This window comes from Nicotiana tabacum, chromosome 8 (assembly GCF_000715075.1).
Source record: "Nicotiana tabacum cultivar K326 chromosome 8, ASM71507v2, whole genome shotgun sequence".
Lineage (NCBI taxonomy): Eukaryota > Viridiplantae > Streptophyta > Magnoliopsida > Solanales > Solanaceae > Nicotiana > Nicotiana tabacum.
Window position 1 is genome coordinate 159,043,836 of NC_134087.1, and position 17,773 is coordinate 159,061,608.

Genomic DNA, 17,773 nt, shown 5'->3' on the forward strand with positions numbered 1-17,773 from the left:
CCCAAGGCCAGAAATTTCCCGAACACCCAAAATCTGGCACCAAAAACTCGAAGCCATAAGACCTCCGGGCCGGAAACTTCGAGCTCATAAGCTCTCAATGAGGCAACATCAAGCTTACAAGGAACGACTCCAGAGCCAAAAACTTTCCACATCTTAGGGATTGTCGCCGACTGTCACCCCATCGAGCCATCAAAACTCAAAAACTCAAGGCCATAAGACCCCAAGTGGGCAACCTTGAGCCCGAAAACCCTCCATGTGACAATGCTAGAAAATATAAGACCTCTACGAGGCATTATCAGCAGTATAAGACCTCAAGCAAGGCACAAATTATATTTATACCAAGTAACCTATATGTAAAACCTTAAGCAACATGAATTATACTTGTGCCAAATAACCTATCTGTAAGACCTCAAGTAAGGCATGTTCAAATGTATAAAACCTTACAAAAGGCATAATCCCAATCTTTAAGTCAAGGCTATATATTCGAACTTGTAAGACCCCTAAAACGGCATACCCCCGACGCTGAGGCTACCTCACTCGGGGACTAAAAGGATACGGCCAAACACAATGACTACGGTCATAGGGCTTTGGCCAAACTAACGCGACTCGGGGACGCCCAAATGTCGCCATGAAATCACAGGTCTTCAATTACTTCGAAAATACTTCGAAAAGAACTAGTTAATCAGGCTACCCTTGGTATAAGCAAAAGAGCTTTGATCATGTCAACTCTAAACAATAAAAAGGCTTCGAGACAATTTAGCCATCGAGAGAAACCACCCAAGATGCTCATTTATCGTTACATAACGGCTCACAATCGAGGTTCTTATCAAACCATCGAAGATTCGGACGAACACAAAAACTTCAAAAAGTCTTTAATGAGGGAAAAATAAAGCCTATATTAGAGGTCGTACCGACCCAACGCGTAAGAGCCTAAGGGCCGGCTCAAATAGCCTCAAGGCCGATTTTTAGACCTGAATGTCTATGAACTCAAGTCGAAACTCGACTGGGGGACTAAGCCCCAAATGGTCAACTTTTGACCATTACGAATTGCTTAGCAATAGCGAAAACCTAAGGGTTTAACCCGAGTTCCAAAATTTCGGACCAATTGTCAACAAGCGTCACAACTTATTCCTAAAAGGCAAAGGAAAAACGAGAAATGATGAAAAATGAAAGGCTTTTTACATATATATTGAAAGCTCACAAGGGTGCATTTACAAGGCTTATGCCTAAAGCCCTTACAAGGAGAAAACAAGTAAAACCCTAATCTACCGCCGGGGCTGTGCTTTCTACGGCTCCCTTGGAGATTGTGCCTTCAATAGCTCCGGCCACGGCCCCAGGTCTTCAATGGACTTTTTCCCTTCGGCGATTTCGCCTTCATCATCTTCCGAGCCACTGCTTGACTCACCTTCAGAAGAAAGTAGGGCCGTAGCCTCCTCTTCTAGGGTCTTCACCCTCTCGATCTCGACAGAAAAATCGATGCCCCCTGTATGTATATCCTCGAGAGCCTGCCTCCGATATTCTAACCAGGCATGTTCCACGGCTTGGGTCAATTGCAGCTCGGCCTCCTCAGACACCTTCTTGGCCTGAGCATTTGCAATAACATCATCCTCTTTGTGCGAGGATATGAGCGCCTCGTCTTCAGCCTTAATCCCGAATAGCACAGCAACTAACTCAGTATGAAGTTCTTTATACTTATTGATCTTCGCCCTCGCGTCATGAAGTTGATGTCCGACTGTCCACCTTCCCCTGAAGGGTATCTCTCTCAAAGACGATCTCATTCACATGCCGTTTGAGTTCGAGAATTTCAGAGTCTTTAGCTCGGAGCTCCTCCCTCATTATAACATCCTTCTTCTCAAGCTGCATAGATCAGCCCAAAGGTATTAAAACACTGAAGTCGGGTAAGCATGTAGATAAAAACAAACAGAAACTACACAACTTGTTCAGCGAAATGAGTCCTCTCTCGGTATGCCGCCTCCAAACAATCCCGAAGGCCACGAAGTTCCTCCTCCTTCTTGGTAAAAAGAGCTCTAAGCTCATCAGCTTCTGAAACAAAGTTAGAAAGACGAAGATCAGGACGTCGAGCAGAAATTGCAAATATTTACCTACTCACAGAGCCTATCGATCTCACTGAAAATAAGTGAGGCATCGAGCTTAGGGTTTTCCTCACGCGCAGCTAAAAGCCTTTCAAATGCATCTTTATCTCCGATGGGCGCCCCCACATCGAAAGGTTCTTTATTCTGGGCATCCTGCATCTCCCTAAAAGGTAAAGTCGGTTCCAAAGGGGAATTGCTCACTTCAATAACCTCGACTAGATCAATCGGGGTCGTCTCTTGTTTCTGAAGAGCTTCAGAACTAGATTCCTCCGGACAACCTACCAAATGCACCTCAGCTTGAGGAATATTTTGGTCGTCAACCAACTCAGGGACATTACCTGATACACCCTTGAAGGCCTCTTCATCCCGAGGTAGGACAACAACAGCATCAAGTTCTGATTTAGAAGCCACCAACTCAGCAATATGGGGGACGGTCAGGTTTTCTCCTCCCTCGGGTGCTACCGAGGAATCATTTTTCTCCTCGCCTTCAGCTCGGGGACTCCCTGATACTTCTAGAGTTAAGGCTGCTGAATCAGCCTTAGGTTATTCTACTTTGGCCTTCTTGGATTTCGAAGGCTCACTTGATGATTCCCTTCGTTTTTTCTTCTCTTTATCGGGTTTTTGGGTATCCGCTTCCCCAAGCAGTGCTTCTCTCATCAAGGAGGCCTCTCCCAAACCTGCACAAATACGAAATATAAACGTAGGGAATAAGGGCGCAATCGGTGATACTTCTTTTGAGAGACTCAATTGCAGCAGAAGTGACGGCTCATTGTGATTCTTGGCCTCTCATTGAGTCCTAGACAGGTCACGCCACACACGCTCAACATATGGGCAAGTCGAATCTAGCCGGCTAACCCAGCCCGAGATATCTCTAACAGCGCCAGGGTACACCTCATCAGCTGCATCAGCGGAGGAAGTCAGTTCATGGAGAAATTGATCCTAAAGGAAAAGAAAATACTTAATCAGCGTATCCACTTACATTTCATGTTCTACCTTTCCGTGAACAACATCTTCTCTACTAGGATCAGGTCCGAGGTCCTAACTCAGACAAAACGGCTCATCCACCCTCCGTCCCTAACCTCATCAGTACAAGCAAAAAGGCTTTTGAGGCCCAACATCGGAGTTTAATCAGGCCCCCTCGGAGGAGTCAGGGACTGTACATTCTGATCAAGTAGTCGATGGTGAAGGGCATCCCCTTAATCATGTGCACAAAATATCTGATCATGTAAACAATATGCCAAAACAACGGATGAATTTGGCCAAGAGTCACTCGATATCGTTCGCAGAAGTCGAGGATCACGGGGTCTATTGAAGGCGGGATGGCTGCACACAATTAGTGCAAAAGTATAATATGAGCACGTAAATTAATGCGTACCTAGTAAGTATTAAGCGTAACCTCGAAGAATTAGTGATAAAATATCGACATCGACACTTACTAGGGGTCCAATAATCAAAGTATAAAAAAGGTAGACAGGTATGAAGCATAGCAGGTAGAAGCAACAAAACAGATATATATGCATAATTCGATCCTCAACAGAAGAGTAGATACGAAATCCTCACATACCGAATACTACCTCAAATGGGACATGTGTATGATCAATAACAAACAAAATGCCAAATCTCAAGCCAGGAAGATGCATAGGTACAATGACTCTCTATCGAATATTGGAGCATGATTTGTTGAGGTCGTACAACCCGATCTATAAAATAGTGTAACTGCCGAGGTCATATGGCCCAATCCATGGATACATCTCATAATACTGCTGAGGCCGTACAACCCGATCCATTATAGTACTGCTGAAGCATTTAGCCTGATCCATAAGAATGATGAAACTTTTGGTGGGTAATCAGCATAACTCACAAATATATGTGCGAGTTATGAACTCAAAAAACTTTTTGGACAAATATATTCATGTAAGAAGAAATCCAAAAGAAAAAGTATAATTCTCGCGGCTAATCAAGTAGCACGTCAAGTGTCTAGAATGGTAAAGTTTGATACTCTATGCAGGTCTAGTCTCAGGCAAGAACATGAACTAAAGCATTTAAGCAAGCAAGGATAGCTTAAATAGTACAATTAAAACATAATATGAGTCCACATCTACCCAGATATAATCAAAAATCTAGCATACGCACGGACACTAGTCACCTCATACGTGCATAGCTCCCATAACATATAGCATGTAACACTATAGCACATACAGGGTAAATTCCCTCTTACAAGATTAGACAGGAGACTTACCTCACTTCGAAATCCGATAACTAACTCAAACGCATCTCTAGCACCTCAAATCAATGCCAAACGATCCGAAACTAATAAAAGAACGTGCAAACCAATCAAAATATACTCAAAAGCTCGTAATTTAACAATTAGAAGCAATCCCCAACTCCACATGAAAAGTCAACAAAGTCAACTCCCGGGCCCACGTGCCCAGATTCTAAAAAATTTCCAAGATAAATATTATCCATAGCACCACGAACTCAAACATAGAATTTATTCCCAATTCCATGTCTAATTTTGTGGTCAAAACTCAAAAATATTATTTCTAGGTTTTCTTCCAAAATTCCACAATTTCTACTAATTTTGATTTTCAAATCCATATATAATCTATGTATTTAGCTCATAATGAGTAGGAACCACTTACTATGGTGATGGATGAGGGAAAATGCCCTAAAAATCGCCCCAAAATTGGCTCCAATGAGAGAAATACGATAAAAATGAGCCAAGTCCCGACTTCCATTCTTATTCATTGCTTAGGCATCCTTCTTCGCGATTGCGGAATCACCCATGCGATTGCGAAGGCCAAACTAGCCTCGTCTAGAAATCCCTCTTCGCAAAAGTGAGGACTCTCAAGCGATCGCGAAGCTCAGCCTGCCAAGCCTACGCGAAGGCCAAAACCTTCAAAGCTCAGAAAATACCTTACGCAATTGCAAACTCCTATATGAGATTGCGATGAGAAACCGTCCAAACTAGGCCATCCCACTAACACATTGCATTTGTGACCCTCACTACGCTAACACGAAGCACAATCAGAATACGCACCGCGATCGCGAACCCTAACCGCGATAGAGAAGAACACTTTCTTCCCAGCTCAACTCAGCACTCCGCGATCGCGATCCCTTCTACGCGATCGTGATGTACACCACTAACACCAGAAACCAGCAACTTCAAATCAAAAGGGATTGATCTGAAACCATCCAAGACACACTCGAGGCCTCCGGGACCCCGTCCAATCGTACCAACAAGTCCCCATACATTATCCAAACTTATCCAAAAGCTCGTAACGCCACAAATAACATCAAAACCATGAATCGATAATCAAAATCCTTTTCATAACTTTCAAACCTTCAAACTTCGTCGAATGTGTACGAATCACACTTAGACATTTCAGATCATGATCAAACTTCGCACGCTCATTCTAATAAATAAAATGAACCTATACAAGGTCCCAGAACACCGCTCGTAGTCTGATAACACCAAAGTCCACTCTAAGTTAAACTTAGCTAATTCAGAACCTTCAAAAATGTAAACTTCCAACAATAAGCATTGAATCGCTCCCGGAACCTCTTGTTACACCCCATGTTTTCGTACGTAAAAGTATGTCGCAAGTCAATTGATGTAAGCTATGAAAGGAGATCATCTGTAAAAGTACATAAAGTAAGTTAATCATGTTAACTTGGAGGTTACAAATACTTAAGATTATGAATACCAAGTACCAATAGGTTTCAAAGGCTTCGAAGCTAAATGAATTGAAGAAAATAGGTTTCGTATTCCTGAACTTATGTACATTATCCTAGTCTCATAAGTTATAGTATTCTCCCTTATCAGGACTTTATATTCAGTTAAGTATTGTCTTCTTCTAGTCAAGAGAGCAGAGGGTCTATATGTATATACACAGTATTACAGTATTTTTACCACCATCAAGCTATAATCGGTGGGAAGGCCCCTATTAGGTAGTATTACAGTATTTTCATGATCATCAAGCTATAATCGGCGGGCAAGCCCTTATTGGGCAACCTCTGAATGGTATGTTATATATCGATCCTACTGTGGCCAAACGCCTATGAGCGAGACCAGAATGGCCAAGATACCGAGCGCCTATGAGCGAGCCTACTACGTCAGAGCAGTTATACATACCAAGCCTTATAGGGCTGGACAACTATTTTACTTACTATATTGAGAGAGATGAGTCAGTATCACCAGATAAGCATATCTTCAAATTATATTTGACTCCCAGGTATTTGTAGTTATTATATTATCAGTTCAGTTTCAACTTTTAGTTATTCTGTTGCCTTACATACTCAGTACATTATTTCGTACTGACGTTCCTTTTGTTGGGGACGCTGCATTTCATGCCTGCAGGTCCTGATAGACAGTTTGATAGACCTTTCCAGTAGACAGAGCCAACATCAGCTTGGTTGGTAAGCTCCACTTCCCCTGAGTTATCAGGTCTAGACCTTGGAGTCCATTTTTTATACAGGTTTGATGGGTAGGTCGAGGTCCTGTCCCGACCATGGTACAGTTCAGTTATCTCTAGAGGCTTGTAGATGAGTCATGTATATTTTGTATATTAGTAGATATTCATGAGGGCCTCATCAGCCCGCATAGTGTTTATATATATATATATATATATATGAAATTTTGGGTATGTTTACCCCTTAGATGAGAGAGACGATATTTTCAGATGATTCAGAATATGGGCTTATCGGCTTAAGTTAAGGGTTACCCCTCCAGAGTTCACAGTTACAGAGTGGTACACTCGGGGCAAATATGGCACTGGGTACTGGCTACGCCTCCCCAGGTTCGGGGCATGACACATCCGATACTCAGCCCGGACATGCGTAAGTTTGATATCACCTTACGAACCTATAGAAACCATCAAATCCCAAATTCGAGGTCGTTTACTCGAAAGTCAAAACTTGGTCAACTCTTCCAACTTAAAGTTTCCGAATTGAGAATTATTCTTTCAAATCATCTCCGAACTTCTCTAAAATCAAAACCGACAATGCGTGCAAGTCATAATGCATAAAATGGAGCTACTCAAGGTCTCAAACCGTTGAATGACATGCTAGAGCTCAAAACAACAGGTCAGGTCGTTACAAATCGTGTATTGGATTGTTGAAATTCAATGAACAAGTTTATGTTTGAGAACTTAAGATTTTGAATTTGAAGTTGCATTCAATAGATTGAACTACTTAAGATTTGAATTTTTGAAGTTGCATTTGAAAGATAGAAGTTACATTGAAGAGATTGAACTACTTCAGATCGAATTCTGAAGTTGCATTTGAAAGATAAAAGAACTTCAGAGTTAATTTATAAAGTTGCACTGAACTGATTGAATTATTTCATATCCAAGCGGTACACTTTGTACAATTCTTTGCCGTGCGAGTACAACTTAAATGGTGGCCCCAAAAAATGAAGATATATGAAAATGCCCGCACTTGTGGTTCCATTGGCTTTGGGCATCTTGATCCGAATCGATATAACCCGACCCACGATTCAATCAAGATTTTCTCAATTGACTGTTTAAAAAAATCACTTTACCAATAAATCCTCCAATCCCATTCCCCCTTTCTCTTCTATCTCCCCTAAAACAAAATATCAGTTGGCCATCCTCAAGAATTCTCAATTCACAGGATGGCCATCACCCATCTTTTATCCACCAATATTACACCCTCTCTCTTTACTACCCAGCTCAAACACTCACTATTTCGTCAAAGAGCACTACTCATATGCCCAAAAAGGCCTACAATTCGAGCTCAATCTAAGAACAACGATGCTGCAGATGGCCCAGATCGTTTAATCTCCGCCATCACTTACTTCTACCCTTTCTTTGACGGTATTCAGTATGGGAAATATGTCATCACACAGTTTGCTCCAATCCAAACCCTTATTCAACCTTTAGTCCCAGCTATAAGGGTTTTCAAGAGCTTCCCACTTAATGGGTTGCTAATTTTCTTTACCCTTTACTTTGTTGTTGTAAGAAATAACAATTTCAGTAGGTATGTGAGGTTCAATACCATGCAGGCTATTGTTCTTGATGTGCTTCTCATATTTCCTGATCTTTTGGAGAGGAGTTTTAATCCAAAAGATGGGTTGGGGTTGGATTTGATGATGAGCTTTGATAGCACTGTATTTTTGTTCCTTTTGGTGTCTTTAGTTTATGGTTCTTCTTGTTGCTTGTTGGGGCAGCTTCCTAGGTTGCCTATTGTTGCTGAAGCTGCTGATAGGCAAGTTCTATGACTATGAACTCCTTAATTTTACTTATTTGGGAGTTCCTCTTTGTACACTTACTTATTTTTTCTTTTGTTGACAGTTATAGCTATTTTGTTTGGAAGTAAATGTTTATGCTCTTTTACTTTTGTCATCTTTAGTTGTCTATTACTTCATCATATAGTTGTGTTGATGCTTAAGGTAGAAATTCATGGTCCTCGTTAGCCATTAGAGAGAAATTGTATCATGATTAGTAAACGGTCGTCTACTCTTGTCTTGAAAAAGGGCAAGCATGTGGAGGTATGCAAAAGGTTGACATCAAAATGTTGATATTCCTGAAACAATTCCAAGAGTGCCCTTAACCTCTTCTTAGAGATTGAGCTCCCTACAGAGACCTAGGCGATTTACCTATAGGTATTCACATCTAGTATGCACCTTCTTTATGTACAATGCTACTTTGCCTTCCTTGTTATTGCCTTTTCCATTTCTCTTTTCATAATTTTAAAAGTTCATTCTTGAATGAAAAAAACAATTTGCTAAATCTAGGAAGGAAAAAATAATTCTCTTAATGGTTGCAGGTTTTATTAATCTGGATCGTTTGCTTATCTCGGAAACCTTAGATGATCATATCCACCTTTGGTTGGTGCCTAGATGCTAAAATGTTTTGGGATGTTAAAACTTTTTATATGCTGATACTCAAACCCAAATGGAAAAGATTTGCTCCTAACTTTTTAAATGGACTTGATATCACCATCTTCAATTTCATAACGACGTCATTTACTGTTTCTTCTAATTGAATAGTTGAGCAGTTGGCTAGTGAATATTCTTTGCTATTGCAGTTTTACGACAGCAATGTTGATTAACTCTTCTGAAATCTGTTCTTATGTATTACATTGACATTAAGTATGTCGTTTGTATGACATTGAGAATGAGGTTCTTACACCTTTGACTTGAGAACCAAGAGAAAGCCAAGCAACCAAGTGAGGTCATGCTAGATAGGACATACAACACCTCAATATTTTTGAGTAAATCTCATTGCAATCTCATTTGCATTAATTCGAGGATGTGTGGGGCTTACACTTTGTTGCTTTAGGCTCTTCACCTTCAACTTCCTTTGGTGAAATACATACTACAGTATCTTCTCTGGAAGCCAAAGATAAAAATTTCACCTTCCAACATATGCATTAATAATATGGCTTTGTCTACAGATCATGATGAACTGGTGAAATCAATATGTTTGACTATTTACCCTAAAGGCTAATGGTAATATAGACTTCCAATAGAGCATTACCTGCTATGCATACTGAACATAATGTTGGGGGCATTTAGGGACCAGAAAATCATGGATTTGTTTGTTAAGGACGTAGTCTTGTACCGTTTAGGCCCCATTTCTTGCTCATTATCCTTTCTATGTTATGCGGGTATTATACGGCTCTAGTGGACTAGCATATGAAGTTTGCATAAATATGTTTTACCTCATGAATAGGTTCAACATGGAGAGTTCTGCTTCCCTCACATAATTGGTAGAACATATAGTACATCTGCTGTTAGCACTACTTTGGTGATTGTTCTCATGTTTATGCCAGCTGTTCATCTTTTATCCCGGTTCTGGCTTACTGCAGTTTCCTTCTTTTATTCCATTTAAAGTGAGAGGGAATCTGATATCAATTCTGTTTGTTAGCTTTAATAGAATGCTTGCTTTGTGTTCCCTTTTACTTTAACTCTTTATGCGAGCTCTGTTGATATGAATATGGAGCTGGGGAGAAGACAGAGTTATCCGTTTGGTGGAAGATTTTTGCTTGGTTTTGGTATATCTTCTTCATATCAGAGCTTCATTCTTGATGTGATCAATGCGATAAGAAGGAAATATTTCCCAGGTAGTGATCGTTGCCAGTTATGTTCCTCTGAGCATGAGCTTCTTAAGTAAAGAAATAATCCACATTTCTAGTGTCTATGCAAAGTCTAGTGCAGTCAACTGATATAAACTGCAGTAGGCGCTTTTGTCCTCTTGGCGCACAACCAGAATTATGTGTGTCAGCTTCTCCGCAACAATCTGATGTATTCACTAGAAACATGAATGTTCCACCAAAGGAATACTTATCACAAATCTGATGAAAAATAATACTACTAATACTTATCACACTTGAAACACAAATTTATTAATGTTCCATTACTATTTCACTTGCGATGCTGATCGAATTGCTGTTTCGTGTCTGATCGAATTAATGTTCCAAAATTTAACATGTATTATTATTATTAGCTTCAAACCTAAAGGTCATATACATTTTAAGATGGGATCAAATGTGGGATTGGGCGTTACAATCTGATCTTTAATCATCACTTGGTTGGGTGGCCCGGTGTGTATAACCTGTCGGTGGACTCGTGGCTGATGCATCACTGTCTTCCCTGCTGATTCACGTGGCACCATATTACTGGGACATGCCAACTACATTATTTTTATTCTCTTATTTCTTGGGTGGGTGGGTTTGCTCTCTCTTGCCTAAAAGATAGTAGTACTACTATTGTACAACAAGAGTATCCAATAAAACAAGTTCTACCATTATCCAATGAATGGCCATAAAATTTTTAATTTTCATTTGAAGATGAATTTTGAAATTTTTCAAAAATTTGAAAAACTCCAAAAAAACTATTTTTCAAAATTTTCACTCATATCACTCACAAAAGTTCAAAAATAACTCAAAATTATATTCATGTTCAAAACATTTCCAATATCATTTTCACTTAAAAAAAAAAAATTTGGAATTTTACAATTCTTACGTCCAAACGCCCACTAAGACAGAACGTGGGTATCCCTTTCTTTCACTTTTACTTAAGCTGACTGACCGAGTGGAAATCAGCAAGTCTAGAAACTTCCACATGACCAAAAAAGGTAAAGTGCTCAATTTGTCTCATTTACGTGATATATATTTTTTTTACAATAAAAAAGATTTAAAAATAATTTAACTTTCACTTTCAATATTTTACTCTTAATAGACGGATTGTTTTAGGCCATAAATTTTTAAAACCTGCCTTTTTAAAAATTCTGTACCAAATTATCAAATGGGAGGGGGGGGGGGTATCATTTACTCTTGAAGCTTGATCACGAGCCATGACATATACGCAAATCATGCATCTACAATATGTTAAATTATCAATGACCTGTCATTAGATTTTTAAATGTAAAAACAAGGCGTGAATTTTGAAGCTTCCAAATAGATCGGACGTCTAACATCTTTGTATTCCCTCCGTTTCAATTTACGTGAACCTATTTCCTTTTTGGTCCGTGGCAAAAAGAATAACCTCTTTCCTTATTTGGAAACAATTTACCTTTATGGAATGATTTATAACCACACAAAATATATTTGCCTCATTTTACACCACAAGTTCAAAAGTCTTCTCTCTTTTCTTAAACTTCGTGCCCAGTCAAATGAGTTCACATAAATTGAAACGAAGGGAGTAGTAAATACCCAAAGTTTACAATTATAATGAAGATTTTGTCCTCAATTTACAAGTTAATCACACTCCTATTATTAGTACCATCATTACTCTATCTTTTTTAGCTTAATTAAAGGTGAGTGTAAATTAGGGACAAAATTACACTCTCAAGTCTTTACCAAGTACTATAAAGCTTCAAAAACCGGAACGAGGACAACTGCCAGCTTAGTCAGCAATACCCCACCCTCAGTGGCATTATCTGTAAATAAAGTTCCATTCCTGGTCAATAAAATAGGTACTCACTTCAGATCCAAGTACACACTTTTAACTTCAGTAAACATCACTTCACTGACCACTCACACTCCATCTCCACACACTACCCAAAGCTCCTCTCTCATTTTCCCTTTGGCAGGAAAATGCAGCTTCAGATGGCATCCACTATAGCCACTGTAGTTATTTTTCTAGCCGTCCTTTTCCCGTATTGTTCATGTGAGACCCAAAACACTCAGATCAGTAAAATCAAACCTTCTGCTGCTAAATCTGAATCTCCAGCTCCAGTGGCAGCAGTACCCCAAGTGAGTTTCACCTCTGTAATGTCAGCTCACGGATGCAAAATCTTCGCCGACATTTTACTTGCTTCACCTGCGGAAAAGACATACGAGGATAATGTCCAAGGTGGTCTAACCATTTTTTGTCCAACTGACGATGCAATGAAAGACTTTGCTCCTAAGTTCAAGAACCTAACTGCTGTCGGGAAACAGTCCGTTCTTGAATATCATGGTGTTCCAGTTTATCAATCGTTGTCGAGTTTGAGAACAAGTAACGGTTTAATGAACACGTTAGCTACTGACGGTGCTAATAATTACGATTTTGTTGTCCAAAATGACGGCCAAGATGTTACATTGAGGACCAAAATCGACACGGCGAAAATTACAGGAACTGTACTTGATAAAGAGCCGTTGGCGATTTTTTCGATTGATAAGGTTTTGGAACCTAAAGAATTGTTCAAGGGTGCTCCGACTCCTGCTCCAGCACCAGCTCCGATAGCTGAGTCCCCCAAGCCGGCGGGAAAGAAACATAAATCCCCGCCGGCGCCTGCTTCTCCGGCGGATTCCCCGGCGGATGGTCCCACCGGCGATGTCGCGGATTCGAAGGCAGATAAGAACGGCGCGTTTAGATATAATGCTGGTGCACTGGTCGTCCCTGTTTTGTGTATTTGGTTTGGCCATTTGTTGCTGTAATTTTATTTTGTTAGATTGACCTTTTCTTTTTCAGTGTTTTTTTAATTAATTTGCTCTTAAGTCTTAGATTTGAAATAAGATTGGCCAATATGGGTCTCTGAATTGTAACTTGTATTTGTAGTGGTAGGATTGCTTTTACTAGGTTTGTGAGTGCCTTTCTAAAAAAAATTCACTGTATTATTTCTTTGATTTTCTTTGTTTTTCTACTTCAGAGTGAGATGTGATTTTATATTCACATGGAAACACTCTTGCTTGTGAATCACAACTTTATTGGTCCTCAGTTTCTTCCACTATAGATAATAAAGTTTTCCGTTAAATTCAGCTAACAGTTGAACAACTATCGATGAATCTAGAAATATTCTTGGTCACGACTCACGAGTCGCTGGAAATTGAAAGAAGTGCAATCAATTACACTTGATACTTTAATTTTTAATTTAAATTTATGTTTGTAAGTTGGATAAAGATATGTGGATATCAACTCAAGATTTTCTTTTCCCCCCTTTTTTACTCTTTCACAGCAGCTCCCCACTATATTTCCTTTGGTCATCAGAACCCACAACCTATGGAGAATACTTATTCTCTCCGATAAGTGATTTTTTGGCTTTTTTCTTGTGGTCCAAAATAAGTGATTTTTCCAGATTTCAAGAAAATTATTTTTTTTCTATATTGTCCTTGGAGTAAATAGTGTTGGAATATGTGTTAGGAGTGTTTATGTGAGATAGTAAAGGTTAATATGGTCAATTATATTATTAATTAATGCTAAAAGGCGGATTTCTTAATCTGTGTGAAAACATCAAAAAAAATCACTTATTTTGCTATTTAAAGCAATCTTTTTTGTAAGATGTTTTCTTTTTGAATGCTTTTATTACCCTATTAAATAAGGGAGCGGGTAACAGAAAACAATTAAGGAAATGGTTCAAAAAATTACCCTTCAGTAAGGGGTACTGAATTATGAAATTACTGAAGCTATATGAGACTCCAAAAACGGGTTTTAAAAAAGATAAATAAATAAATTTAAGAGCTTTACAAGTATTTAAAATCACATAAATATTATTAAATTATGTGTTTGAGTTATAAAATAAAATTTTACAAAAAATACAATCTCTTGAAAATGATGGATATTGATCCTATTTGACAACTTTATTTTTTGGTCAAACATTAAAATTTTATTTAATCAAGTATATATTTACAACCGCTTGTTCTTTTTAGACTATAAGAACAAGGCCTCTATTTCTTATTCTACCTATCACATAGACAGAATTAAACTCTATATTTATCTGCTATGGCCAGCAAAGAAAGCTATCTAAAATATTTAGTATCTTTCTCCATCTACTTTGTTGTTGTCCTCTAATGTGTAGCTGGAGTACAATCTCCCTAATGATATGCTTGGTGTGTTGTTGCTTCGGATTTTCGAGCATTGCGTTCCACCCAAATGTGATATATTGTTGCAGCAAAGAGCCAACCCAACACTTCTGTTCGCACTCTATTATTGTTCACTTTCCTAATTATCCACTTAACTTCCTCCGTCCATGTTCCTAATTGCATGTGCTCTCCCATCCATTCAGTAGCACATTCCAGATAGTAGCAGAGAATGTACAGGCAAAGAAGAAGTGAGCTAAGGTTTCCACTGAACCGGTGTTATATAATACACATTCCTTAGGAACATGTATCTTCCATCTTTTTAATCGATTAGCTGCAGCTAATCTTTGTCGTATTGCAAGCCAAACAATGAACTGATTTGACAACATAATAAAGGCAAAAGTGATGATAGGCAATAATTACGTATTTTAGTCGATTATTACACTCTAATTTATTGCACTTTAGTTGAGTTTGCGCTTTAATCACTAGTATTTTGCACTAATTGTGTGTTTTATGCCTTGTAGGTGTGATTCCGAGCTATATAGATGTTATGGAATAAATTTAAGTGGTTTTGAGCTTTGAAGTCTGAGTAAGAGCTCAAGTAATTAAGCCGGGATCGCGTTCGGGGATCAACGGATGATAAAACAACAAAACGAAAACTCGAAGAGGCATATTGCGCACTGTCTAGTCAAATAGACATAACTTTTTACTCAGGGCTCCATAATATATGGTTGGAAAGCTAACTCAAAGGGCTACAACTTTCATGTTTTACGTTTTTCCAAATTCCAAACGGAACAGGATGAAATACCGCGGTTTTACCGCGACCGTGGCAGAACCGCGGTGAGAGCTGCTCACAGACAATTGAAGCAGCAGAGGCCATGTTTGACCGCGGTTTGACCGCGACCGCGGTAGAACCGCGGCAGGAGGAGGAAATTTCAGGGACTAAAGTGCAAAACACGGGACTTTAAGCCCTAAACCCTATATTAAACCAAGGAAGCCGGCCAAGAATTGGATTAGACATATTTTTGACATAGATTTGACCTAAGGAGGCAAAGACACAATAGGAGCAAGGCTTGGGAATTCTTCTACAAGTTTTTCCTTCCTCTTCCTATTTTTCATTGTTGGTTATGACTTTTAGTATCGTAGTTTTACATACTATTATGAATAGCTAATTTGTTATCTAGAGTTTTGATAGAACCTTTTGTAGGATAAATTCTTGTTATGTTTTTATATAATTGAGCCATAGTTTTTCTCTGTTTGTTCAACTACGTTCTTATTGTAGTTAATTGAAGAGCTCTCAATTAGCTGTGCCTATTTAGTATGCATAACTCGGGAGAGAGTGCATATTTAGGTAATTGTTGAACAACACCACTCCCAGAGTATATGAGGGATCAATAACCGAGGGTTTAAAGGCGGGATTAGGGATAACGAAGCCTTGGGTGCGATCTGAAGTGAGCTGTATCAAAAGCCAGCTAGCGTAACTCGGGAGAGTGCGTCTAGTAAATTGTCGTGATTACTCGGGAGAGATTTACGGTAATAAGAGTGCTCATGATTGGTAGAGAATACTTAGGCGAATTTATAGAAGACATAGCGGGAAGGATTCCGACAATTGAGAAAATCATAACTCTAGACCTCATTAATCTTGTCTCTAACTCTTAGTATCTTTAGTTGTTAAATTTATTATTTTAATTTGTTAATCAATTATTTAAACACAAGAATCTAAATATTTATAAGTTAGGAACTGTTCAAGCTTGTCTTCTTGGTGATAGTGAACAGCTGTAGCTAAGCCTTAGTTCTCTGTGGGATTCGACTCTGGACTTGTAAACCGGATTATATTTGCAACGACCGCATTGTCCTTTTTATAAGGCATAGTTGGGCGTGATCAAATTTTGGTGCCGTTGCCGGGGAACTAGCGGTGTAGCTGTAGGTGTACATATTGCTAGGTTTCAAGTTTGAACTTTTATTTTTATTTTTTTTGTATTTGATATTTTTTTTTGTTTTACTTGTTGATTTAAAAAAAAACATGGCATCATTGAATTATGAATTTTTTGATGTTGGTAATTCTACTTTTAATCCTCCTTACGAATATTGTGATGAAAACTACCCTTGGCAAAATTATCAAAATATTCGCGAGAGCGAATTATGTGCACCAACTCAATCTTATGTGTGGAATGTGTGTGATATGTGTGGTGGTCAAGATGGTAACTTTCATGGTTGTGCTTATATTTCTTATCTTCCCCCAACCCCTTATTATGATGATTCTACGTTTTCTTGTGAGGATAACAGGAACAAAGAACCTAGGGAAGCTGACCTAAAGAAGATCGAAGATATGTTAAAGTGCATTATAGAACAACAAAGTAAAATACAGCTGCAGGTAGAAAGGCAAGATGAAACTATTCGCAACTTAGAGGCTCAAGTGAGTCAACTAGTTGAAGCTTTTTAATGCTCAATATGTCAATATTATGGATAGTAGCCGGGAGCAATTTGCATTAAAGACGGAAATTGAGGTGCCAATGGAGGGATCCAAAGTAGAACCCCAACACTCTAACCATCTAGATTTTGAGGATGCCGATGTCGTAGAGGAGATACTAGAGTCAACCAAGGATATTGAGGATACATATTTAGTTGACTCTATTGTCATTAGTGTTGAGAATGTAGACTGTCCCAATGTTCATGTAGTTGAGCGCATTGGTCCTCACTCCAAGCATTTTTCCACATTGTGTTTAGATGATGATATGAAAATAGAGTCGTCCGAGCCACTTGAGGAGTCAAGGAATGAGGAACAAAGTGCTTACATTCTGGAATTCTTCTTTCCAGAAAGTCGGGATTACACACCTCATCTAAAGGCCAAGAAGTGCAGAATACTACATTATTTTATTGGGCCAGTCAGATTCGTTCCACCTCCCCATGACCATAATCATAAGCTTGAATCAAAACTTGGGGTTCAATTCATAAACTCGAGGTGGAGGCAAAAAGTGATCTGCGTCGTGCCGCGACGTTAAATCAAGCGCTTGTTGGGAGGCAACCTAACTTTATTGCTTTCTTTTATTTATTTTTATTTTTTAATTGTATTATTTTTGTAGTGTCAATTTTTTATTTTCTAGGAGCATGGAAAGTAAAGGTATTGGACGGATGCAACAACAAACCAAATGGTTGAAACTAAGTGTGAGGTACCCGCACAAAGGACCAAACTTGGGAGAAGTCTGAGTATCCCATGAGCTGTTAATGTTTCGGCCTTTGGCCTACTAGGGAGTCTCTTTTACCCTTTTTATTAGTTATGGTGTGCATTGGGGACAATGCACAATTTTAAGTGTGGGGTGAGAAGATTGTCTAGGTGACTTTCTATGCTATTTTAGTTGTATTAGTTTAATTGAACAATTTTTTTTTAAATAGAAAAGATTGGACTTTTCCCGACGATGGATCTATTAGACAAT

The 17,773-nt window shown here is 38.9% G+C and overlaps 2 protein-coding genes across 2 annotated transcripts; both read left to right on the forward strand.

Annotated features, from left to right (window-relative positions):
• The first annotated feature begins 7,633 nt into the window (after nucleotides 1-7,633).
• LOC107829256 (protein TIC 20-v, chloroplastic-like) lies at nucleotides 7,634-8,455 on the forward strand. The gene has a single exon (XM_016656729.2). The coding sequence runs from the start codon at nucleotides 7,729-7,731 to the stop codon at nucleotides 8,332-8,334; it is 606 nt and encodes a 201-aa protein (XP_016512215.2). The 5' UTR covers nucleotides 7,634-7,728; the 3' UTR covers nucleotides 8,335-8,455.
• Nucleotides 8,456-12,057: 3,602 nt separating this feature from the next.
• On the forward strand, nucleotides 12,058-13,165 carry LOC107829257 (fasciclin-like arabinogalactan protein 1). Its single transcript, XM_016656731.2, has one exon. The coding sequence runs from the start codon at nucleotides 12,156-12,158 to the stop codon at nucleotides 12,978-12,980; it is 825 nt and encodes a 274-aa protein (XP_016512217.1). The 5' UTR covers nucleotides 12,058-12,155; the 3' UTR covers nucleotides 12,981-13,165.
• The last annotated feature ends 4,608 nt before the right edge of the window (nucleotides 13,166-17,773 follow it).

What these genes read in the sequence shown, in the direction of transcription:
- LOC107829256 (XM_016656729.2), top strand. Translation starts at nt 7,729, where the DNA reads ATGGCCATCACCCATCTTTTATCCACCAATATTACACCCTCTCTCTTT.
- LOC107829257 (XM_016656731.2), top strand. Translation starts at nt 12,156, where the DNA reads ATGCAGCTTCAGATGGCATCCACTATAGCCACTGTAGTTATTTTTCTA.